The 24,522-nt window shown below is 42.4% G+C and overlaps 1 protein-coding gene across 1 annotated transcript; it reads right to left on the bottom strand.

Annotated features, from left to right (window-relative positions):
• Positions 1-2,025: 2,025 nt before the first annotated feature.
• Positions 2,026-24,451, bottom strand: RDH8 (retinol dehydrogenase 8). The gene is made up of 6 exons (XM_060763834.2): positions 24,135-24,451; positions 16,279-16,440; positions 11,895-12,074; positions 10,075-10,168; positions 6,581-6,764; positions 2,026-3,955 (listed from the first exon to the last, which is right to left on the bottom strand). Exons 1-6 carry the CDS (start codon positions 24,238-24,240, stop codon positions 3,731-3,733), a joined length of 951 nt encoding a protein of 316 aa, XP_060619817.2. The 5' UTR covers positions 24,241-24,451; the 3' UTR covers positions 2,026-3,730.
• Between the last annotated feature and the right edge of the window lie 71 nt (positions 24,452-24,522).

Below are 24,522 nucleotides of genomic sequence, written 5' to 3'. Positions count from 1 at the left end.
CTCGGGGAGATAGAGTGGTATATAAATAAAGTTTTATTTATTATTATTTGATTAGCACTGAATGGCCTTGCAGTTTCAAAGCCTGGCTGCTCCCTAACTGGAGGAATGACTATTGAATGCAGCTTCAAGCTAGCATTGAAAAAAGTGGTTTTGCTGGATAAATAATTACATAGAAAATCCTGGGGCCAGTCTGAAACTTGGATAGTGGTGCCCATTAGGAACTTTCTTTAGAGTGCAATTGTGGGAGTTTTGCTGTCTGGCTGCTGCAGTTTGAAGCTAGCCTTGAATCCCATCAAATGGTCAATGTCCTCAGTCCTTTCCTGACTGGCAGGCTCAAAGTGAAATGGTTTTGGCTGTGAAAGTGATTTTTGTTGTAGATTTTTCAGACTGCATGCCCATGTTCTAGAAGCATTCTCTCCTGACATTTTGCCTACATCTAGATGCAGGCAAAAAGTCAGGAGAGAATACTTCTAAAATATGGCCATACAGCTGAAATAAACTACAACAACCCAGCAATTTCTGTATTCATGATTTTCAACTTCCATGGTGCTTCTGTGCCCTTAGCCTCAGCGATTGTGGAGGTTTGACTATACATGTGAATGTGTGTAAAGCAGCCACCATTCAGGGCTCTAACTTCCTCTCTCTTGGTTACATTCTGAGGAAATCTGGAACTAACCATGAAGTACTTTGTAGAAACAACACAGCAGGCATCTCTTTTCAAAGAAGACATGTTTCAACTATGATTCCCAAAAGTATTCGTAAAAATAAATTCTGGATTGCCTTTTAATTGACAATTTTTTTAATGAATCCTCCAAACACAATGATTACAACAAACTCTAACACAAGCATTCTCATTTCCTTTAGTAGTTAAGTAGTCAAATATCTCTCTGATATTTGTCTCTACAACATGATGTCACTGGCCATTTTAAACATCTAAATAAAGAATGTAATCTTTGAAATGACACCAGTTTTACTTCCTACATTTTTCATAACTAGTCTAGGAGATGTAGCGCCCTTAGGATATTATTGGGCTGCAGTTTTCAACAGCCCTAGTTGGCACAACTAGTTGTGAAGGACTATGGGCCCTTCCACATAGCCCTATAACCCAGAATATCAAGGCAGAATAACCCACAATATCTGCTTTGAACTGGGTTATCTGAGTCCACACTGCCCTATAATCCAGTTCAAAGCAGATTTTGTGGGATTTTCTGCCTTGATATTCTGGGTTATAGGGCTGTGTGGAAGGGCCCTCAGATACTTTCAATCTCACAACAGCTGGAGGAATGCACACATTCCTCTCCCCTGTTTCCGATAAGATGGCAGCATTCATACATTATTTTCCCTCAAACCCAATCCAAGAACATTTTTTTCCTGATTTTCCTTGTAGTTATAAAGATTGCAATCAAGGCCTTTTCTACATTTGAGGAAAACAAAGCACTGCAATTGCTACCTATGGACATTGACTGCGTGTCAACCTGCTGAGACTAGCACTGGCATGGCAAGCAGTTCCCCCTTGGTTCAAAATATCTCCAAAACTCCTACTTGTAATAATTATATTAATTGCCTAAATCAGGTGGCAAAGTGGGGGTAGCTGCTAGGATCCTCAGAAAAACAGAGTGACCTCTGAAGTAAGTTGTAGAAGCCGTGCTGGTTGGGGCATTCAGAGTGTAGTAGAAAACATGAGCAAACTTTCAAAGGTCTAGTGATGAAAGAAAAATGCTTCCCAGAAAGATGGGTATAGCCAATCATTGCTAACAAAAAATTACTTGGTTTTTCATCCTGTTCCTGGGATTATTTGGGTCACTGACTCAGAAAATTGCATTCCAATGGACCACATCAGCTTGAGTTTCTTAGATATGGTTTTTATATTTCTTATGAGTGAGCACATGAATACAGGTATATGGCATATGTTCTGTATCTCAAAAACTAGAGCAGACAGGGGAAAACTCGTGCCATTTTTTGGAATCAACTGGTCAAATATATCCAGAAACAAGTCTAACATTTGAGGCACCAAAATGTGTATAATTTTTCCAGCGATGTGTGGTCATGTTGGTGTATTGGCTATGCTCTAGACCAGGCATGGCCAAACCTCGGCCCTCCAGGTGTTTTGTACTTCAACTCCCACAATTCCAAACATCCTACTGGTATTAGCAAGGCCCAGTAGACCCATTCCCTATATTTTACAGCCTTAAAGATGTGGTTGGACTGCAACTCCTAGTATTCCTTGTCTTTGGCTGTGCTGCCAAGAGATGCAATCAAAGAGCATCTGAAAGGGCACATGATTTCCTCCCCTGCTCGACATGAACTGACCATGCACTCTAGAACACGCTGCCTTTTGTGCTGTACCCAGGAATTCTTTTAGTAGTAAAGGCTGGAAAGCAAACTGACCTGGGAGTTTATCAACACAGCATTATGGACTTTTTTTTTCATTCAAAGCTTTATAGAAAGTTGCTATAAATGTATGGATTGTAGTTCTGGTCACACTCCCAGTGTCACAATGGGTAAACCCTTGTGCCGGCTGAACTGCTGACCAAAAAGTTGGTGGTTCGAATCTGGGGAGTTGGATGAGCTCCTGTCTGTCAGCTCCAGCTTCACATGCGGGAACTTGAGAGAAGCTTCCCACAGGATAGCAAAACATCCAGGTGTCCCCTGGACAACGACCTTGCAGAGGGTCAATTCTCTCACACCAGAAGCGACTTGCAGTTTCTCAAGTCGCTCCTCACACACGCACGCATACAAAACCACTACTGTCAATATATCACCATCTCAAAAGCAGCAAGGGCAGAGGTTGGAAGGCATCTGGCTCTCAGGATGTTGTTGACTACAACTTCCTAGCACTCCTAAACAGCAGAGTAAATAGTGAAGGGTGATGTGAGTTGCCATCTTTTGAATTTTGGAGGGCCACACACTCCTTGCTTCTGAACTAGGAGATAAATACCATTCATCAATATCTACTGTTGTATAAAATATCCCCCCACCTGGAAATGTTCACTGGCTTCTCTAGCTCCTTCAGTGCAATTCTGTGGTGTGCTTCCTACCCAATATAGTCAAAAGACAGGCTTCATTATTATCAGCAGTTTCAGATAAGTCTTGAAATGTAACTCTCATTAATATTGGGTTGGGAGGGGGTTGCGTACTCTAAAGCTCAGTTTAGTTGAAGGAAGTAGGAGGAAACTAGTTCCAGGTGGATAGACTCCATCAAGGAACTCATAGCTCTGAGTCTAAAAGACCTGAGCAGGGCATTTGATGACAGGGTGACTTGAAAATCTCTCATTTATTACTTGAGGCTGACTTTGATGGCACATAATCAACATCACATGTATGATGAGGCTTTTATAGTCCATCAACACTCAAAATATATTCTCCTCTCTATTCTATTTCTGCAATTTTTTTCTAGTTTTATAGTCTGATCATCTCAGCCATGCATACCCATTCTAGTGCCATTAACTTGAAATGCATGGCCTTGATCTTGCACAGGGCAAGGGTGGGGAATCTGTCACCTGGCTCAGGAGGTGTGCCCACTGATACCCACACCTTGAACAAGTTTATGGCCTCCTCTCCTTTCCACTGCTCCTCATCTGCAATGTCTCCAGGAAGCCTGTAACTTTCAAACCAGGGTGGGCGCTGATCTGTGGGCAAAACATCTCATGTACTTCTACTTGAACCTTGATCATCCAAAGCAGGGCTCTGCGTGGAGGTGCAGCTGTGCCATTACCCAGTGGCCATCTCCTCAGGCAGGTGTGACCCGGCGCCGGAAACAGCTGCATGTGATGCATTTGAGGAAACTCATGCTGAGGTGGAAGAGGCCAGTGAAGCGGAAAAGCAGGTTGTAGTAGGTGCCGACAGAGAGGTCCCCCGAGGTGTCAGCATATTTCAGGGCTACCAGTGGGGTGTACAGTGTATTTGTCTGTGTCCGGAAGGGTGGACGCTCCTTTGCAATGACATTCACCACAGCCTGGAAAAAGAGAAGGTAGACAAGAACATGGGAATTTGTGGTGGATTTCTTTCCCTGTTTTTCTTTGTTTTCCTCTCTTTACTCCTTCCCTTTTACTTTTTCTTTTGGAATAACACATGGGTTATAGTATAAATGTTCTGGATTATAACACACTGTAAGTAAAGGTAAAGGTTTTGCCCTGACATTGTCCAGTTGTGTCTGACACTTGGGGTTGGTGCTCATCTCCATTTCTAAGCCAAAGAGCTGGCGTTGTCCATAGACACCTCCAAGGTCATGTGGCCAGCATGACTGCATGGAATGCCATTACCTTCCCGCTGGGGCAGTATTTATTTATTTATTTACAGTATTTATATACCGCTTTTCTCACCCCTAGGGGGACTCAAAGCGGTACCTACTGATTTACTCACATTCACATGTTTTCGAACTGCTAGGTTGGCAGAAGCTGGGGCTAACAGCAGAAGCTCATGCTGCTCTCCGGATTCAAACCTGCAACCTTTTTGGTCAACGATTCAGCAGCTCAGCGGCTTAACCCACTGTGCCTGTATCGATACATATATTTTGTTATTCTTTACACTGCAATGGGATCCTTTGCCGTTTTTGTTATAGGACTGACTCTGGAAACAAACTATTTTAGAAGTGTGCAAGGGCCCTGTGCCAGAGCTAAAGAACTGAACACACAGTTGATCTGTCTGCTTTGAAACTTCTTAAGGCAAGGATGGTTAGAGAGCTATATATGGCTCCCAGGTCCCTTTGCCTTCTCTTATCTCTATGTCCTTTTCTCTCTCCCCCCCCCTTTTTTTTTTGGTAGAAGTCCGGCATGGTGTAGTGATTTGAACATTGGGCTACAACACTAGAGAGCAGGATTCAAACTCCAAGTAATCCATGGGAACCCACTTGGATGAGTCACACTCTCTCAGTAATAGCATACAAAAATGAGCAATAGTGCCCTCTAGCGGGTGCAGTCCAGAATGGATTAATATTACAAGAGAATACATTGCACTTCGATAGTAGAATAGATTGCTTTGGAGAGGACAGATTCTGCTCTTTTGGAGATAGTTAAATAGAGTTTGAATGTCCTCCTTTCAGGAATGCCTTGCCTGTGCATTCTTGCATGGCAGGAGGTCATTATGGTTCCTTCCAGCTCTAAGATTGTATAGGTAAAGGTTTCCCCCTGACATTAAGTCCAGTTGTGTCCGACTCGGGGGGTTGGTGCTCATCTCCATTTCTAAGCCGAAGAGCCAGTGTTGTCCATAGACGCTTCCAAGGTCATGTGGCTGGCATGACTGTCTGGAGCACTGTTACCTTCCCGACCAATTGATCTACTCACATTTGCATGTTTTCTAACTGCTAGGTTGGCAGAAGCTAGGGCTAACAGCGGAAGCTCATGCCGCTCCCCAGATTCGAACCTGTGTCCTTTTGGTCAACAAGTTTAGCAGCTCAGTGGTTTAACCTACTGCACCACTGGGGGCTCCACGTATACATCTGTTTTTTTGTAATTCCCCTCATAGCATGTTTTAGGCCTAGGATGATAGTGTGCAGGGGCCCTGGGATGTTTTCAGTATCAGAGGTGGCCACTGTGTTGGATGTAAAGAAAGACACATAATTAAAAATGTGGCAAAATGACCAAGCATGACTTTTAGTGTGGACACTTTTGCATAGATATGCAGGCAGATCAGAGGGAAAGCCTTGTAAGCCAGGCAAGGCAGCCTCAAGGTAGTTGAGAGCCATCAAGCAAACAGGACTTCATTACAGAGAAGGCTGTTGACTGTTTGGTTGAGTATTGGCACTTATAGGAAAGTCAGAATGGTGTCGTAGTCTGAGCACTAGGCCAGGACTCTGGAGATCAGGGCCAAAATCCCTGCTCAGTCATGGAATCATCCTGGGTGACTTTGGACAGGTTACATTCTCTCAGCCTCAGAGAAAGGCAAAGTACCCCCACCCCACTCCCAAACAAATCTTGTCAAGAAAACCCTGTAATATAGAAAACCCTGGGTAAAGAAGCGAGACCTACAATGCCCAAGAACTTTTCTCTAGAGAAGAGGTCCTCAAACTCAGGCCCATGGGCTGTATGTTGGCCTTTAAGGCAGTGGTTCTCAAGCTGTGGGTCCCCAGATGATTTGGCCTTCAACTCCCAGAAATCCCAACAGCTGGTAAACTAGCTAGGATTTCTGGGCACTGTAGGCCAAAACACCCGGGGACCCACAGATTGAGAACCACTGCTCTAAGGTCATTCACTCGGCCCTGGCCCTAAACTTCAAAATTAGATTAATCCTAAGTCTGAAATGACTTGAAGGCACACAGGAACAATCCTAACTAATTTGACTATCTCATCAGCCAAAAGCAGACTTACACTTGCAGTTGAGATACTGGTAAATTTATGTTGGTTAAAATGGTTCTTCGTTTTAAATATTCTATTGTTCTTCTTTCTTTCTTTCTTTCTTTCTTTCTTTCTTTCTTTCTTTCTTTGCATTACAAATAAGCTATATGCAGTGTGCATAGGAATTTATTTTCAAACTATAGTCTGGTCCCCCAACAGCCTGAGGGACTGTGAACAGGCCCTTGGCTTAAGACATTGAGGATCCCTGCGCTAGAGGCTCTTTATATCACAAGTGAACATGTTTGTACCTTAGCCACCGACTCAGGAGTCTGGCCCATAGTGGAGAATATCTCATGCGAAGCTGGCAAATAGATCTCCTTGAAGTAATGCACTGTGGTAGCATCGGCTCCTGGGAACTCAGAACGTGCCACTTCCTCCATCAGCTTCATCTCAAATTCTGTGTTCACTGGGCCGGGCTCCACCATAGACACACTATGTAACAGAGAAGTTGTTGAGACTGAGAAGGAGGCAGCATTTGGACATGGGTGGCTCATATCAGATATCTGAAGTCAAAATGAATTAGGAATAGCTTTTGCAAATACAGTATGATCCTCTATTTGTGAGGGATATTTTCCAGACTTTGCATGGATATGCAAAATCAGAGATAATAGTAAAGTCTATTGAAATACAGAACCTTCTAGACCACTGTTTCTTAACCTTCCTAGTGCTGTGACCCCTTAATACAGTTCCTCATGTTGTGGTGACCCCCAACCATAAAATTATTTTCGTTGGTACTTCATAACTGCAATTTTACTACTGTTATGAACTGCAATGTAAATATCTGATATGCAGAATGTATTTTCATTTTCTGGAACAAATTTGTCACAAATATCCGATACACCCAATTTTGAATACTTGTGGGGTTAGCGGGGGATTGATTTTGTCATTTGGGAATTGGAGTTGCTGGGATTTATAGTTCATCTACAATCAAAGAGCATTCTGAACTCCACCAATGATGGAATTGAACCCCCCGGCCTCCAGGTTGAGAAATGCTGTTCTAGACGAAGTATAGTATGGAGTTGTCCTGGAAGATTTAGAAAATGCCTAGAGAGATGATATTTTATCAAACATGGATATTGTTCCCAAGGATACTGGGTTTGTACATGGTCAACCCACATATATTCCAAAATGATACTTTTAGAATGAGTACATTTAACAATCAGCCAGCTTGGAGAAACCTTTTTCTGTTTGAGTTATATATTTCACATGAGATTAAGGCATGGCTGGTGAATATTTTGCCCTTCAGAGTTTTGGACTATGATTCCCATAATGCCTAATCATTGGCAATACTGCCTTGGCTTCTAGGATCTGAAACCAGATATATCATACGAGCTAAAGATTCCTTAATGCTAGAGGAAGAGCTCAGTTCATCGGATTTATCATGATTTACAAGCCCCCAACTTTGGCAATTTTGCCATAGATGGTGTCCTAGCTGTATACATTTTCCTGGTGCATGTTTCCTCTCCCAATAGAGATGCACACTCTTTTAAAGCAGAGGTTAGATAAACATCTTTCAGAAGTGCTTTAGTTGTATATTCCTGCATGGCAGGGGTTGGGCTGGTTGGCCCTTAGGGTCTATGATTCTGTAATTGATGTTCAAATTAAATTCTCTTTGGTGCAAAATAATGATAATATCAATGCTTAGTTATTAGCGAGTGGTGGTAATTATAGTTAAAGTGATTCCGCCAGCTTTTTAATCCTTAGCCAGCAGCGTGCTTAACCCAGATTGACCCTGTCTTGTGTTGTGCTTTCCAAGCATGGCCTCTCTAGTTCTTTTTATCTCACATGTCTTTCTCTATTCTCCCTTCCATGGATCGATTCAGATAAGGGAAGAGAACATGGCAAGCTCAGCTCTAATTAAAAACATCAGTGTTCTGTCTTTAATGTTTTAATGCATTTCTGCTTTTAATACTAGCAGGTTTATGCGTCATACTTGGAACGTTCTGTGGTTTATTGAACAAAAAAAACAAAAACAAAAGAGTTGCTATACTAAAGTTGTGAACAAACTGTAAGTACTGGTAAGTCAAACTGGAAAGATTTGGGGTTGGAAATACAAACGTGAAGCTTCTTGGAGCTCTGAAAAGAATGTAAAGGTAAACGTTTCCCCTTGACATTAAGTCTAGTTGTGTCTTACTATTGGGAGTAGTGCTCATCTCCATTTCTAAGCTGAAGAGCCGGTGTTGTCCATCGACACCTTCAAGGTCATGTGGCTAGCATGACTGCATGGAGCACTATTACCTTCCTGCTGAAGCGGTACTTATTAATCTACTCACATTTGCATGTTTTCGAACTGGTAGGTTAGCAGAAGCTGGGGCTATCAATGGCAGCTTATTCTGTCTTGGAGATTTGAATGGCTGACCTTTTTGGTCAGCAAGTTCAGCAGCTCAGTGATTTAACCCGCTGCACCACTGGAATATTTTCAGCTTCATTTTCTGACAAAAGGCTTGCTTCTTGATTTATATGAACTGATTATATGTATGTTGTCCAAAGCAAAGAAAAGTGGCCTTTTTTGGACTGCAGCTTCCAGAATTCTTCAAAATTGAAAGTCACTGGTCATGTTACTTGAGGCACTCTAGGCACAGTTAAAGGGAAGGTTGGGTCCTAAAACAGGAGTGGACAACGATATTGGGATTGATTTTCTCCCTTCCTGTCTTCCTTCTGGGCAGTGTCCATCCATCCTTTGACAAAAATACCTCTGTATTCTTTTTACCATTTTGGCAATATAATCCAGATACGATGGCACAGAGAGAGTGGGTTCTTTGAAAAATAAGATGTCCAAGTACTGTTCCATTATCTGGGTGGAGGCCTCTAGGAGGCACTAGAAAGAGTAGGCTACAGACAGGCATGTAGCTGGGGGGGGGGGGGGGGGGAAGGGGGGGTTGGGTTGAGGGGCTTCAGCCCCCCCCCCCCAAATTCTCATGGTGGTTCGCGAAAGGGCCTTACTGGTGCATTATTTAAACTGTTATGTTTATTCATATCATGATCCGATCACTATACTCAATATATCCCATATGCATGGGGGTATTGGGGTAACGATACAAAAGGTTTGCTAGGGCAGACCCTCTTTCACTCAGTCAGCCCCCCCCCCCCCCCCAAATCAAAATCCTGGCTACGGGCCTGGCTACAGACAATCCATTTTATAGGGGTGGGGAGCTGAAGGAGGAAAACCATTTGCTGGTTATTCCCACTTTTCACTTCCCATATCATAAATGAGGATTGTTTCCATGATGGGGACATAGATGGGGGGAATAAAAGGAAAACAGGGGGAGATGGTTTAACTCCTTCAACCGCCCCCCTCCCTAAAATGGATTATCTTTCTCTCTCTAGCACTTCCTAGTGGCCTCCACCCAGATAATGGAACAGTACCGATGTGCAGAACTGAATTGTGGACTAAATAGTACAGAATAGAATAAGACTATAATTTCACTTTCTTGGAAACTAGTTTTATTAATGAAGCCCAAATTTACCTTTTTTTGCTGTAGCATGACACTGCTGGGTCAAGCTCAATTTATAATAAAAAATAATCCCAAGGTCCTTTCACATTAATTACTTATCTTCTCTTTTACGTATGCTACTGTTCACTGTGCCTGAGGGTGATAGGAATGTTGAGTTCTATTTTCCTGCTGCCCAGTCTTTGCCCCAAATCTACCCCAAAGCAGCCACTCCACTTTGTCTAATGATAGTGTTGGCCCTATCTTAGGATTTCATCTTTTGCAGCACACTTCCCTGCTTTTCTACTCACAAGATATTGAATTTGAGGAGTTGCACAGCCAGGCTTTCACAGAAACCTTCCATTGCAAACTTTGAGGCAGCATAGACATCATTGAAGGGAACACCTGGTTGGAAAGGAGAGCAGATAAGATGGGAACACGCAATCATTGCAATCCATGCCATGGGCTATTATCTTTTTGGCTGAACAGAACCAGGGGAGCATAATTGATTGATATCAGCACCACATTTCAGGGATCTTTGGGCCAGGTGTCCTGAATGGACCCAGATTCTCCTCTCCTGGTACATTGGTTTGCCTTTAATGTCTATCTATCTAGATGCCCACCTTCCTTTTTTATCTTGATACCCCAATAGAAGATAAACTGGCAGGGACACCAAGGAAAATGTGTAATCAAATCAAGGATCACCAGGCAATTGACATGCAAAGAAATTCCAACTCTAGTGGTCCTAACAAGTCTGAGCAGAAGGTAAAGTTAAAGTAGATCTATGAGACATCTGAGAAACAGAGAACTCTCTGGGTATTTTAGGATCTGAAGTGAGACGTGCGCAGAATGCATTGTGGATTCAGACGAATATAAAGAGCTTAAATCAAAGAAATAGAGCTAGGAAGTATCTCCAGTGTAGAATTAATGTTGTTTGACATCACTTTACTTGTCATGGTTCAATACTTTAGGATCACGGGAGGGATAGTTTTACAAGATCTTTTGCCCTCTCTTCCAAAGAATGCTGCTGTTCACCAAACTACAACTCCCAGGATTCCATATCACTAAGCCATTGCAATTAATGTGCTGTCAAACTGCATTAATTCTACACGGGAGATGCATCCTAAGCCTTCTCTAAGCAGAGCAAAACGAATTCTCAAGGTGGAGATTAGAACTTTATCACATATTTGAAAACCTAAACATTCAGATCCTTTCCTTGATAATGAACATTTGATTATTCTAATTTGTTCATTGAACAAATAAAATCAGATGCCTGGAAAAAAGTTTATACATATATACGATGTATGGTACAAGTTTTCAGTCTCATTTCAAATGGATACAATGTGGAGAAGTGGTTCCAATGTTAGACAATAGACAATCCTCAAACTGTGGTCATCCAGCTGTTTGGGCCTTCAACTCCCATAATCCCTGACATTTGAACAAGCTCATTAGGGATTTTGGGAGTTGGAGGCTCAAACAGCTGGAGGGCCACAGTTTGAGGATGCCTGCAATAGATAGTAACTTGGGCAATATTTGTTCTAGTCCCCAGTAATCCATGAAGTTAAGATGCAACTGCACTAAAGTATCAGTGCAGCTTGACACCACTCTACCTCCCATGGCTCAATGCTATGGAATCCTAGGAGTTGTAGTTTGGGGATGCACCTTACAACTCCCACAATTGTATAGCATCATGTGATGGCACTTAAAGTGGTGTCAAACTATATTAATTCTATAGTATATAATTAATGCAGTTTAGAATTACAGTGTGGAATTAATTCAAAATTTGAATAACCATAGGCCACTCAAGTGCTCTCTCTCTCCCTCTCGCTCTGCTTGACCCTACCTCACAGATTGTAGAGAGGCTTCAGGTGGAAAGAAAAGGGCAGTGCACACCACCTCAAGCTCATTGGAAAAAAAATGTGGGAAATAAATATAATGGTGGATAGTCATGACAACAAGAGGAGGAAGAAATCTGGACCCAATTATTTGCAGCTTTTAAAAATATCTGTAGACACTGAATGACTTTCATTTGGACTCAACATGAGATCTCTTTTGCCACCTGACTTCATCAAAAGCTTGCAAAATTGAATGCAGGAGTCAGGTTGTTCTCCTGACAGCATCAAATGCCTACCTTGTAACCCCATGACACTGCTGATGACAACAATGTGCCCTTTCTGCCGCTTCTTCATCTCAGGGAGAACAGCTTTGATCATGCGAATGGCTCCAAAAAAGTTGGTCTCAAAGACACGCTTCATGTCATCAATGGAAATGGACTCCACGGGGCCCACCAGTCCCACACCAGCATTGTTCACTAAGAAATATAAGTGCCAAAGGTTGATTTTTAAAATCTATACACATAATAAAAGTGAAAATGTGTATGTGTGTATGGCTGGTATGCTCACTTACACAGACAAGCTCCTGCCTCCACAAACACCTATAGCTCCCACTGTGCAGGAGACACCAAAGGCCCTCCTTCCAATGACATTGCAGGTTATAGTGAGTACCATGAACTTGTACAAGAACCCTGCCAGTGTCCTCCACCAACACAATCCTGCCCACAAGCCAAGTGTAGGCTTTCATACAGGAACAATTTCATCTTAGATTTTATGTGTTTTCTCCACCACAGACATCCCAGTGATTCTGACTCTCTAATTTGCATGAACCCGCCCCACTGCCTCTCCCATAACCTGTTCCTAACAGAGGCAAACAGAGGAATTGATTAGCAACTGAGCATACTATAGAGGTTTGGTGATAATTCACCATGAGGTACTAGTTGTAGGTACTAGGATGTATAGTTCACCTGCAATCTAAGAGCACTCTGAACTCCGCCAATGCTGGACCTGGAACTAACTTGACACACAGAACCCCCATGACCAACAAAACACACTGGAGTTCTTTGGAGGGATATAGGAGTTGTAGTTCATCTACATCCAGAAAGCACTATACACCCAAACAATGATGGATCTGGACCAAACTTGGCATGCATACCCAATATATAGGGATATAGGAGTTGTAGTTCATCTACATCCAGAAAGCACTATACACCCAAACAATGATGGATCTGGACCAAACTTGGCATGCATACCTAATATGCCCAAATTTGAATACTGGTGGGTTTTGAAGGGGATTGGCCGGGACATTTTGGAGCTGTAAGTACTGGGATTTATAGTTCATTGGCAATCAATGAGCAGTCTTAACTCCACCAAAGATGGAATAGGACCAAACTTGGCACACAGAGCCCTCATGACCAGCAAACACTACTGGAGGTCTTTGTGGGAAAATTCACCTTAATTTGAGGGAGTTGTAGTTCACTTACTTACATCCAGAAAGCACTGTGAACCTAAACACTGATGGATCTGGACCAAACTAGGCACACATACCTGATATGCCAAAATGTGAGTACTGGAGGGGTCTGGAGGGAACTGACCTTTCTAGGAGTTGTAGTTCACCTACAACCAGGTAAACCATGACCTCCAACAAACGATGGACCTGGACCAAACTTGGCACACAGAACCCCCATGACTAACTCAACCTACTGGAGGGGTTTGAGGGGACTGACTCACCTTAGTGGGAGTCGTAGTTTACCCTGCAGCCAGGAAGCATACTGAACCCCACTGATGATGCATCTAGAGCAAACTTGCCCAGCAAGTACTGATGGAGTTTCTCGGGGTTAACCTGGCATGGTGTCAGTTGTACTAAATCCACAACCTTATATATTTTGTACAATTTTAAAAAATGACTTTTTCAAATAACCTGGGCAATGCTGGGTACCCAAGCTAGTAAATAAATAAAAATGACAGTGGCCACTATGTTCTATATTATTCACCCTTCCCCCCAGCAGTGCAGCTTCAGCCAAAGTGCATTTTGGAGATACTTTTATAAAATTCCACTTTTTGGGTGCATCCACACCATAGACTCAATGGGTTTTGACTCTATTTTAATTGTCATGGCTCAGTGCTATGCAATCTTGGGAAATGTATGAGGTCTTTAACCTTCTTTGCCAAAGAATGCTGGTGCCTCATCATCTATATCTTCCAGGATTCCATAATATTGAGCCATGGCAGTTAAAAATTAATAAAACTCTATCCATTCTGCATGTACATGCATCCATAGCTCTTTATTTATCCATGACAGTAAAAGCAATCTTACTGTCAGTACTTATGTCTAGCTTACAGGCTTCTCAGTGGCATCACTGACTGGTCACTGTAGGAAACAGGATGCTGGACATTTTTGCAATATGCTCTTGCATGTATCTATATTGACCCTGAAATGGCCATAAAAGAGGAAGAGATGTTTCACATGCAAAACAAGTGACTTACCTGTAAGCAATGGTTTCTCCCAAAGGCAAACACAATGGTTGCTACGCAGCTGAAACATCATAGTCAAGGCCTAGCAAGGACACATGCAATAGTTCCAGCATCCCAAACAGGGCAAAAGGACCAAGCCAAGCTGGAGACAAATGGCCTTACTTTGGACATCCTGACATCTCACTGTCAGGTAGGGCAACACTCAACTCAATCTAACTTATCTAAACAGTATTTTATCTCATCTGAAGGGAGCAGTTTTGAATTGAAAATGTATACAGCCTTTGTTGGGCTTTCCCTTTGTTAAGTAACTTAAATACAACTCCTCAGCCTTAACTTCATTGGCTAGGGTTGTTAATTACTCACAATTAACATCAGGAGGGCTAGATTGTTCTCATAGAATAATGTGTGAGAGAGGTTTTGCAAATTTGGAAATAGGTTGCTGTAAGTTCTTCGGGCTGTATGGCCATGTTCCAGAAGCATTCTCTCCTGATGTTTCGCCTGCATCTATAGCAGGGATACTCAAAGGTTGTGAGGTTTAACATTTGGAAATGTTAAAAATAAGATACAAGTCTAATAATATATACCTATATAAGTGAATGCTTAAATCCCATCCCAGTACATTCTCATGTAAAAGTAGTTCCAGGGGCGGGGTAATATTTATTTGTTTATGGAATGTGTGAATTGATTCTTCATGACCTCAAAGCATCCTGTGAGGTAGGTTAGGTTGAGAGAGCATAATTAGCCCAAGTTTGCCCACTGAGATGTCCTCGCGTTCTGATCCTATGTCCCCGGAAAGTTTTCAGTTCAGTATTCTTCAGTGATGTCATGGCAAAGTTTGATGTTCTGGTGCTCATCCGAAAATACTTTAACTACAGCCCTCAACAAAAGTCCAGATTTCAAGGGCTTGTATTGAGCTATGTTTTGGTGTTTTGTTTTTATTCTCTCTAGGAGGGGGGCTTTTGTAAGGTCAGTAGGTCTTGCTTGCTTGCTCAAGATCAAGTCATCTAAAAGAATGGGAACCAGATAAGTTCAAGCAGTGTGGGTAAAGGAATTCCTATAGCTTTAAGCATGTGAGCCCTGTTTCCATTACACACTGGTTTTCCTCCTCAAACTTACTCCAAGAAAAATCTCAGGGATGAGAAAAAACACAGTTCTTGTAACTGGAAATATGGAAAATGTCCTCTTTTTGACTCATCATAGATTCTGGCTCGAACAAAAGAGTGCAGAGATTCTTTGTAGTGGACTTGCTCCTTTCTTGCCTGATTATCCATTGTCTTCTTCCACTGGTGAATTTTAGCATGACTTTTGCTAGTTTTGTTGTATTTTTGAAAATCAGTCTGGTTCAGTAGTTAAATAAGGTTGGGACTGGATTCAATGACTTAATGTCACTGGACATTAAGTCCAGTTGTGTCCAACTCTGGGGTGTGGTGCTCATCTCCATTTCTAAGCTAAAGAGCTGGCGTTGTCCACAGACACCTCCAAGGTCATATGGTCGGCATGACTGCATGGAGTGCCGTTACAAGCCTTGCTGGGTAACCTGGGTCCGCTATTTCTCTCTTTTTCACTTGGCCCAATTCTCTTTACAGACTGCTATGGAGATAATTTTAGGGAGAGGAGAACTATGTATCCTGCTTTATATTCCTTGGAGGAAGAGCAAGATTTTAAAAAGGCAAAGGAAAGATTAAAATGTTGATTTTGGTAGAGTGAAGTGGCTGCCCACTTTCTTCTTTCTGTACATAGATTAGCTTTCTTATACTTCAGTGTGTTTCCTTGGACAAGAAAAAAAAACCTGCTGCAAATTTGACTTAAAAGCCTCTTAGAAGGTGTAGAGAACCCTGCTTATGAAACCTGCTAATGTTATCAAGATTTATGTGTATTCTGAATTAGTACTTAAAGTTCAGTTAGGTAATAGAGTTGTTGTATTAGCCTTGCTGCAGTAGATGATTTACAAAGCAAATACTTAATAGAGTAAAGACCGTCCTCTATTACATTACATTACATTCTTCTCACTCGCAGCACCAACACTTGTATACTCTGATAGATAGGAACAGTGACGCCTCTGACTAAAATAAAAAGGTAACCAAAGTGCATTGCACCAGGTGAACTGCAATTTCTATGAAGGCTTAGCTTGGAAGGTTGGGGACTGAAATTTGGCAACAGCTTTGGGGGGTGGGGTGTCACATTTTGCTCAATATCTGAAGTACCTACCCAGCACATCCAGCTGTTTCCCAGGAAGGCTGTTGATACATTCAGTTACAGACTCATCGCTGCAGACGTCAAGGCGCTGAATGGTGAGGGTCTTGTTGAGTGTGTCCCCTGCAGCTGCCTCTAGTTTGTCTTTCTTGCGCAGGTCACGCATGGTGGCAATGACTGCAAGGGAGAAGGTGCACAGGCACTTAGTACATGCTGTCTAATGGAGAGATAGTTCATAAGAGAAGAGAAGTTGAGCAAAATTAACGGAGAAAAATTATCAGTTTATTTGTAATGTTGTGTGTCTTCAAGTTGCTTCTGGCATCTCTAAAGTTAATCTATCACAAGGTTTCCTTAACAAGATTTCTTCAGAGGAGGTTTGCTATGCCTGTGAGGCAGAGAGAGTATGACTTGCCCAGAGTGATCCAGTGGGCTTCCACGGCTGAATGAGGATTCTCACTCTGGTTTCCCAGAGCCTTAGTCCAGCACTCAGACAACTACACCACACTGGCTCTTCAGTTTACACTCATCACTTAATCTATATAAATAAAAATGTAATGTTCGTTTGTGGAATTAACATAACTCAAAAACCACTGGGTGAATTGACACCAAATTTGGACACAAGACACCTATCAAGCCAACAAGTGACCATCACTCATAAAAACACTAAAAAACACAGCAGAAGAGATTTAAAAAGCCAAAAAACAAAAATTACATTACACTGCATGTGGAAAAACCACATATATACGCAAAACATATATATATACACATATACACAAATGTATACAGAGATATATACACACATATATTCACACACAAAACACATACACAGAAAGGGTGAAGAAAGCAAGGAAGGAGAGAAGGAGGGAGAGGAAGAGTCAAAGAAAGAGAGAAGGAAAGAAAAAAGGAAGAGAAGGAAGGAAGGAGAGACAGAAATAAAAAAGTGTAAGAGGGAAGGAAGGAGAGAAGGAACGAAAGAGAGAAAGAGGGAGGGAAGGAAGGAAGGAAGGAAGGAAGGAAGGAAGGAAGGAAAGAGCCAAGGAAGGATGGAACTAAGAGCAAAGGAAGCGAGAAAAGAAACAGGTAGAGAAGGAAGAAAGAAGAAGGGAAAGAAAATAAGGGAAGGAAGGAAAGAGGGAGGGAAAGAAGGAGAGAAAGAAAGAAGGAGAGAAAGAGGGAGGGAAGGTTGGCTATAGCAACACGTGGCGGGTACAGCTAGTAGGTATATAAAATAGATATAAAAATCAAGCATTTACTTGTAAATCAGCATTTACAAGATTTGTTGAACAAGCTGGTTTTCGTTTTTACTAAGTACAGCTGAAAATCCAGAAGGGGTTCACTTCTTATTGAACAAAACTGGGCAGCACACAGCTTATGATGTTTTCACTGGATCTTCATGAGGATTAGAGACATGTTACTTAAAAAAGAAGAAACTAAACGTTTTGGGAAACTGGGATTGGAATATATGTGGTCGTGTCCTTGTGTACCACTTTGGTATCCACTAACATGACAACTGGCTTCATCATGATCACCATCCCTTATAATCTTAGGCCCAATAAAATCCCACATTATCTGCTTTGAACTAGAATATATGGCAGTGTGGACTCAAATTACCCAGTTCAAAGTAGATATTGTAGGAATTTCTCTCTTGATATTCTGGGTTATATGACTGTGTGGAAGGGCCCTTAATAACAGGTGATGTAGTTGAGTGACACTCTTCAATGTTCCAGTCTGTCTATAAGAGCTTAGGAAATATATATTTTAAAAAACCCATAGTGTTTCATACAAATATATTCTGCCCCCTGCACACACACCAGAGTTATATGCTCTGCTCCAACTTTAGACCCATTGGCATTGGCAGGAGGGTCTAAATTGGCTGGCTCAGAAGCAGAGAATGCTGTCTCTTTCCCAGGGGTCAGGAGGGCAATTGAGGATTCATGCATTGTAAGCTGCTTTAGGTTCATGATGCCAAATCCCTATGTAGCTAATCCCCTTTGTGCAGATGAAGATTGGTGCCGGGGGTCATCTAACCAATGTCCAAAGGAGGAACTCTGTTCTGCCAAGAGTACCGGTATGTTTTGTGAGTGTATGTCTGTGTGCCTTATCTTGTGAAAAAGTTAGACATTATACACACAAACAGGTATGGGGAGTCTCAGTAAAGTTTGCTATTTATTATTTAGTTTTGCCAGAGTGCTGTAGTGGTTTGAGAACTGGACTATTGATTCTGGAGCTCAGGGTCAGAATCTTCACTCAGCTATGAAATGCACTAGATCCAGGCATGTAGCCGGGGTGGGTGGGTGTGGGTTTGGGGGCTTCAGCCCCCCCCCCCAAATTCTCATGGTGGTCTATGAAAAGACCTTACTGGTACATTATTTAAACTGTTATGTTTATTCATATCATGATCTGATCACCATGCTCAATATATCTCATATGCATGGGGGTATTGGGGTAATAATACAAAAGGTTTGCTAGGGTAGACCTTCTTTCACTCAGACTCAGCCCCCCCTCCCTGCCGAATCAAACTCAGCCCCCCCCGCCCCCCCCACCCCCCGAATCAAAATCCTGGCTACGGGCCTGACTATATCAATGGCTCTCAACCTGTGGGTCCCTAGGTGTTTTGGTCTACAACTCCCAGAAATCCCAGCTGTTAAAATTTCTGGGAGTTGAAGGCCCTAACATCTGGGGACCCACAGGTTGACAACCACTGGACTAGATCAGTGATTCTCAACCTGGAGTCCCCAATGTTTTTGGCCTACAACTCCCAGAAATCCCAGCCAGTTTAACAGCTGTTAGGAGTTCTGGGAGTTGAAGGCCAAAAACATCTGGGGACCCCAGGTTGACAACCACTGCACTAGATGATTTTGGGCAAGTCACATTGTCTCAGCCTCAGAGGAAGGCGAAAGACATGCTTCCTCTGGACAAATAATGCCAAGAAAACCCCCTGAGGTTAGAAATGATGGGAAGGAAATAACAACAAGAACAAACTGTAAATGGGAGTGTTATAGAAGATTGCAGAACCTATGGGTTTCCTATAGGCTTGGTTGATTAAAAATGGTTCAAAACCCATTTTGGATGTAGGGTGCACTGAAGGTTCAATTCTAAAGTTGCTTCTGATTTTTTAAAAAACAAATTCAAAACTTTCTGAAATCTCTGAAACTTCCGAATTGCTTCATTACTGGCACACACACATGCGCAGTAGGAAAAATACAGCACTAGCACTGGGGAAAATTCAGGGGATTCTTCCTCCCTCATTTTTAGACCAATCCTAATGAAACTTGCTACAGTGGTAGACTACATGAACTACTGTTAGCTCTCCAAATTTCATAACCTTTGACTTATCCATGAATTTTTGGCAAATTTCCAAAGTTTTTATAAAGAAAATCTGTTCCTGGTTTGAAAGTGTTATTTTCTGTTTCCTTGTGTGGTCTTTACTGTGAAAGTAGTTGTTCTACTCCAGAAACTTTGTGTGGCACAAACTGTGTTAAATTGGTGGATAACAGAAATTCTAGTACAGACCCCATCAAGGGACATCTAAACTGACACCCCCCCCCCCCACCTTCTTCTGGGCAGAAAGGCACCATCCAAACTCTCTTGACATCCATTTGCTTCCTCTACTGAGTTGGAGGGGACCCTCAAGACACATCCATCCATTTATTCCTTTTGCAGATGCAGTCAATCATTTTATTTTATCATTACTTACTGATGTAAAGGCTGGCTGGCTGTGGCTGGCTGGCTACCCCCGTGCCTTGTTCATGGCAATCAGGCCAAAGTGAAATGATTGGTTTTTAAGCAGTTTATGTTCTCTCGGCTTTGCAAAAGTTGCTTATTGCTTTGCTGCTGTCTTTAGACACCTTTGTAAATTCAATCAGTTTATTTTATATTTAGAGGAAGACTGCTACAGTATACAGTATAGTATTTTTGGGTCCTTCAGCCATTTTGGCTAATGAGCAGCAAGTCAGTGTGGGAAATGTAGTTTAACAGCAGGGCCTTTTGCAATCTCTACCATTGGGGGTGTGGCCTTCACAAACTACAACAATGGCTGTGCTTCACTACGTCCACCTCATCCCTCCTTGCATTGCTGGGGAAGGAAAAGCAGGAGATTTAAAAACTTTTTAGGCTTTACCAAAGTTGCTGAATGGTTGTGAAAATTAAAATAAGCTTGGGAGACATCCAAACATTATGGAATATTTCTGAAAGAGAGGTAAGTGGTTCAAATACGGATTCCCCCCACCCTCCACCTTTCCTGCATGGTTCAAAACTGCTTCAAAAGTCAAAATTCAGAAGTTTATTCTGACTTTCAGGCTCTTCCGAATGAACCTATCCAACTCTAGTTTCCTAGTATTGGTGAGCCACTACTTCCATCATGGCAGAGTGGCAAAGACCAATAGAGTTCAATGCAATCTGGTGGGACATGGCTTCCCTATCTCTACTATACTTGTTTGTAGATAGTTTTTTGGGGGGTTTATAGAATGATGACATACTTTTGGGTACTAATTGGTATAACAACCCTGTTATGTAGCTGATTATATATCTCCACCACCACCTTGATTTTGTGAATAACAGCATGTGTTACACTTCTGCCTTTTAAGGAGGAATCATAGCATAAAAACAGTGCTTTGTATCTAGAAAGTCTCAATTCACTCTCCAGTATCTTTCTTTAAAACACGAATAAACTAGAATAGGTGCCTATGGGAAAAAACTTTGATTTGCCAGTTGCTGCCAGTCAGCATAATGAACACCAGATTGATGACAAAAAGCCTGGCATTGCATGCATTTCTACAGACAAAGAAGTTGAGGCAGGGAGAAATTTGCTTGAGGAATGCTGCATAATGAATTCATGCAAATCAAGACAATATCTTGATTCCCAGTTTTCTGAGTTATAATAGGTTAGACTCTTTCACCTTCCCCCTTAAATTGCAAAGTGTTACCATCTAGTTTGGGTTAAAGACACCTGTATTTCTCAGATTTGCTATTTAAAAGAACCCAAGATTCTAGATCAGTAGTTACCAACATGTGGTCCATGGACTACCAATGGTATCCAAGAACTAAAATATGATCCGCAGCCTCACAGTTACTACATTGTTGCAATGAGAGCGACTGGTCTCACAAAACCCTCTTATAGTGGCGAGACAATGGGGATGTTGGGAGGGGAGAGGCTGACTACTCACGAACGGTGCGGCAAGCCTCCTTGTGCTGCTTCTCCTCCTCCTCCCTCCCCCTGAGTGGAGCCATTCCATGTGGTGCCTGGATGCTGGGGTGCCTTGGTGTCTTTGTTTTTAGGCCTGTTTCTAGGATTATTTGGGGTGCTGATTCAGAAAATTGCATTGGAGAGAACATATCAACTCTAGATTATTAAATATGGTTTTCTGTGGGTGAGCAGACGGTGGCTATTGTATGGCATAAGTTCTGTATCAGAAACTAGAGCTGATGCGATCTATCCAATGCAATTTTCTGAATCAGCACTCCAAATAACCAAACTGAATTTAAAGTTGACCAAAAACTGATTAGTAACCCTTTTGGAACTAATGTTGGGGAGTGGGTCCCTGGTTAAAAGAAGGTTGGGAACTACTGTTCTAGATCCTATGAATATGGGTAACTATGATAAAATGCAATATTAACAGTAGCCAAGATTTTTTGTCTATAAATGACTGAAATTTTGTATACCATCTTGAGGCCCAGTTTTGGACAAAATAATATATATATATATATATATATATATATATATATGAGTTATTGTTGTTCAAACATGGTTTCAACAACCAATCTGGATCAGGCTTTCTTACTCAAATGTGGTCTTATTCATGCTTTCTTATTTATGGACCCCAACAGCTTATCCTGCTAATCTACCACCAAGCAACACCAATCCCATCTTTCTTCCCAACGCCAATGCAGGGGGTGAGTCCTGCTAATAGGATCGACCCCTGTAATGTAATATAACAGAATGGATTATCTGTGAGTAGAATTTAAAGGGAGAAGGGGATTAGCATAGAATTCTGGATTCCTTTGGTAACAGTATTTGTGACTGCCTGCACTTACAACCTGCGTATCTCATAAATCTTCTCAGCTTAAGAAGCAAACCCAGATTGGGTTGTACATGTGCCCAGTAAGACCAAACACAGTGTGACTCAATGTGGTGCAAGAAACATACACTATGCCTTTTATGTAGTAATGGTAACTAGATTAGCAGACCTTCTTCTACTCAAATACTGGCAGAGAATAGGTGTACCTATGATTATTGCTCAATAAAACTAAATAAAAACTCCATCTACAGCAGTGGTTCCCAACCTAGGGTTCATGGACCACCAGTGGTCTGCAAAAACTAAAATATGATCAGCAGCCTCACCGTTACTACACCATTGCAATGAGAGTGACTGGTCTTGCAAAACCCTCTTATAGTGCCAAGGCTTATTAAATATGGTGTTCTATGGGTGAGCAGATGACTACTACTGGAGGCATATGTTCTGTGTCAGGAACTAGAGCTGATGTGGTCTATCCAGTGCAATTTTCTGAATCAGCATCCCAAATAACCAAACTAAATCTAAAGTTGACCAAAAACCGATTCGTAACCCTTTTGGTACTAATGTTGGAGAGTGGTCCCTGCTCAAGTGATCCCTGGTCAAAAAAAGGTTGGGAACCACTGATCTACAATCTTCCTCTAAATACCAGTGGCTGTACAGCAGAGCATTGACACTCCTCATTCAGTGAACTTCACAGTGTCATTTGACTGGTCACTTTTTGTAAACAGAACCTTTGGTCCACCAGACAAGCCAGCCCTGTCCTTATGAACTTTGTATATTTTGCATGCATTGTACACATGCCCAACTATGGGCTATTAGACAGCCGTGTGTAAAGGATAACATGTTTTATAGCCTGCACTTTGCATTGTGATGCCCCTTTGATGCAAAGCATATCGTCCACAGAGAGAGCCAGGATACAAAGGTACAATTCTCAGAAGATCTCTTATGTATTGGTTTCTGAAGCATTATCTAACAGGCCTGTGGTTTGCTCTCTATCTCTGATGCCCTTTGGACTCAGTGCCTCCTTGATCCAGTTACTTAACTATGTAAGTAGCACAAGGCATCTTGTTTTGCAAACCACCCACCCAGAGCAAAATTGGCAGGGATGGAGCAGGGCATTTGTGGAGGAAGGAGAAAGGGGTTGGCCTCTGATAACATTCTTATGATGCCCCCCCCCCCCACAAACCCAGTCATTTGTAAATGGTTACACAAGTGCCTCTTGTGCCTAAATCTGCATCAAATACAGGGCAAAAGAAATTGCTTTCTTCTACTAGACTGCGAGTAAAGCAAGCAAAGAGGTGTGACGGTGGTAAGATCTAAGAGGAAGAGCGGGAAGGCCAACTGGTAGGGAAACCTGAGGCTGTTGGGAATGAAAAGGGAACAAAATGAGCATGCAAAATACCAGGAAGATTTGGTAGAAGGGTTGGGGGTATTCTGGACAAAGTGGGCACCTGATTGGGTGAACAAGAGGGTTGGAGAGTCAAGAGTGGGTGTGGCAGCAGTCTCACAATCTGTGGTAGCCTGTTATGGAGCTCTGAGAATTCATGCCCCACTTTAAAAGAGATACTCTGGGTTCTTCTAATACATCCCTTTCAAAAGCATCATGTGGGGCCCTTCTCGCTCACCTGATAAAGTTATCACTCAGTCTCTGGCTCTGCCACTGCTTTTTCTTGTGAGCAATGGGGGTTGAGCATTAGAAAAGATGCTTAGAGGTTGCTATAGTAAAGCTATTGAAACATCCTTCCCACCACATCATGTCTTTCTTTTCCCCTTTTTGCCAGCTGCTCTCTCCCCTCTAAAGGAGCATCCAGTCACACCAACCCAGCTCCCATTCCCTTCTGGATGCTTTGGTCTCACCGTGAAATCGCTTGCCAGGATCCTGCGCCAGCATCACAGCCATGCGCAGCCCGATGCCCGAGGAGCAGCCGGTGATAAGCACAGTGCGCGGAGTTGCCTTGGCCATGGCTGAGCTGCAGGGACTGGTGCTTGGAAAGATCAGGGCAGAGAGAGTGACAGAGCTCTGGCGTCCAGCATGTGACCTGGGGATCAGCTGGTGATAAGCATTGAGGTGGGCGGGAGCAGCTCTGAGCTCCTTCGGGCAATAGCCACCCCTCTAAAGCAGTGACTGCAGTTCCCAGAGCTCTGCCATTGACTCTTCCCTCTCCCTCCTCTCTTCCTCAAACATACCGGCTGTGCCAGTGGACTTCTTGTAGCCATGTACCCTAATAGGTGGTCCAGGAATGTG

The sequence above is a fragment of the Anolis sagrei genome, chromosome 2, assembly GCF_037176765.1.
Source record: "Anolis sagrei isolate rAnoSag1 chromosome 2, rAnoSag1.mat, whole genome shotgun sequence".
NCBI classification, from domain to species: Eukaryota; Metazoa; Chordata; class Lepidosauria; order Squamata; family Dactyloidae; genus Anolis; species Anolis sagrei.
The sequence above is the reverse complement of the archived record's forward strand: the minus strand, read 5'-3'. Positions and strand labels throughout refer to the sequence as shown.

Coding starts and splice junctions, on each gene's coding strand:
- RDH8 (XM_060763834.2), bottom strand. CDS start 24,240: ATGGCCAAGGCAACTCCGCGCACTGTGCTTATCACCGGCTGCTCCTCG. Junction 16,441..24,134: donor TCCTGGCAAGCGATTTCACG/GTGAGACCAAAG, acceptor TCTCCCTTGCAG/TCATTGCCACCATGCGTGAC. Junction 6,765..10,074: donor CTCCTCAAATTCAATATCTT/GTGAGTAGAAAA, acceptor TCTGTTACATAG/TGTGTCTATGGTGGAGCCCG.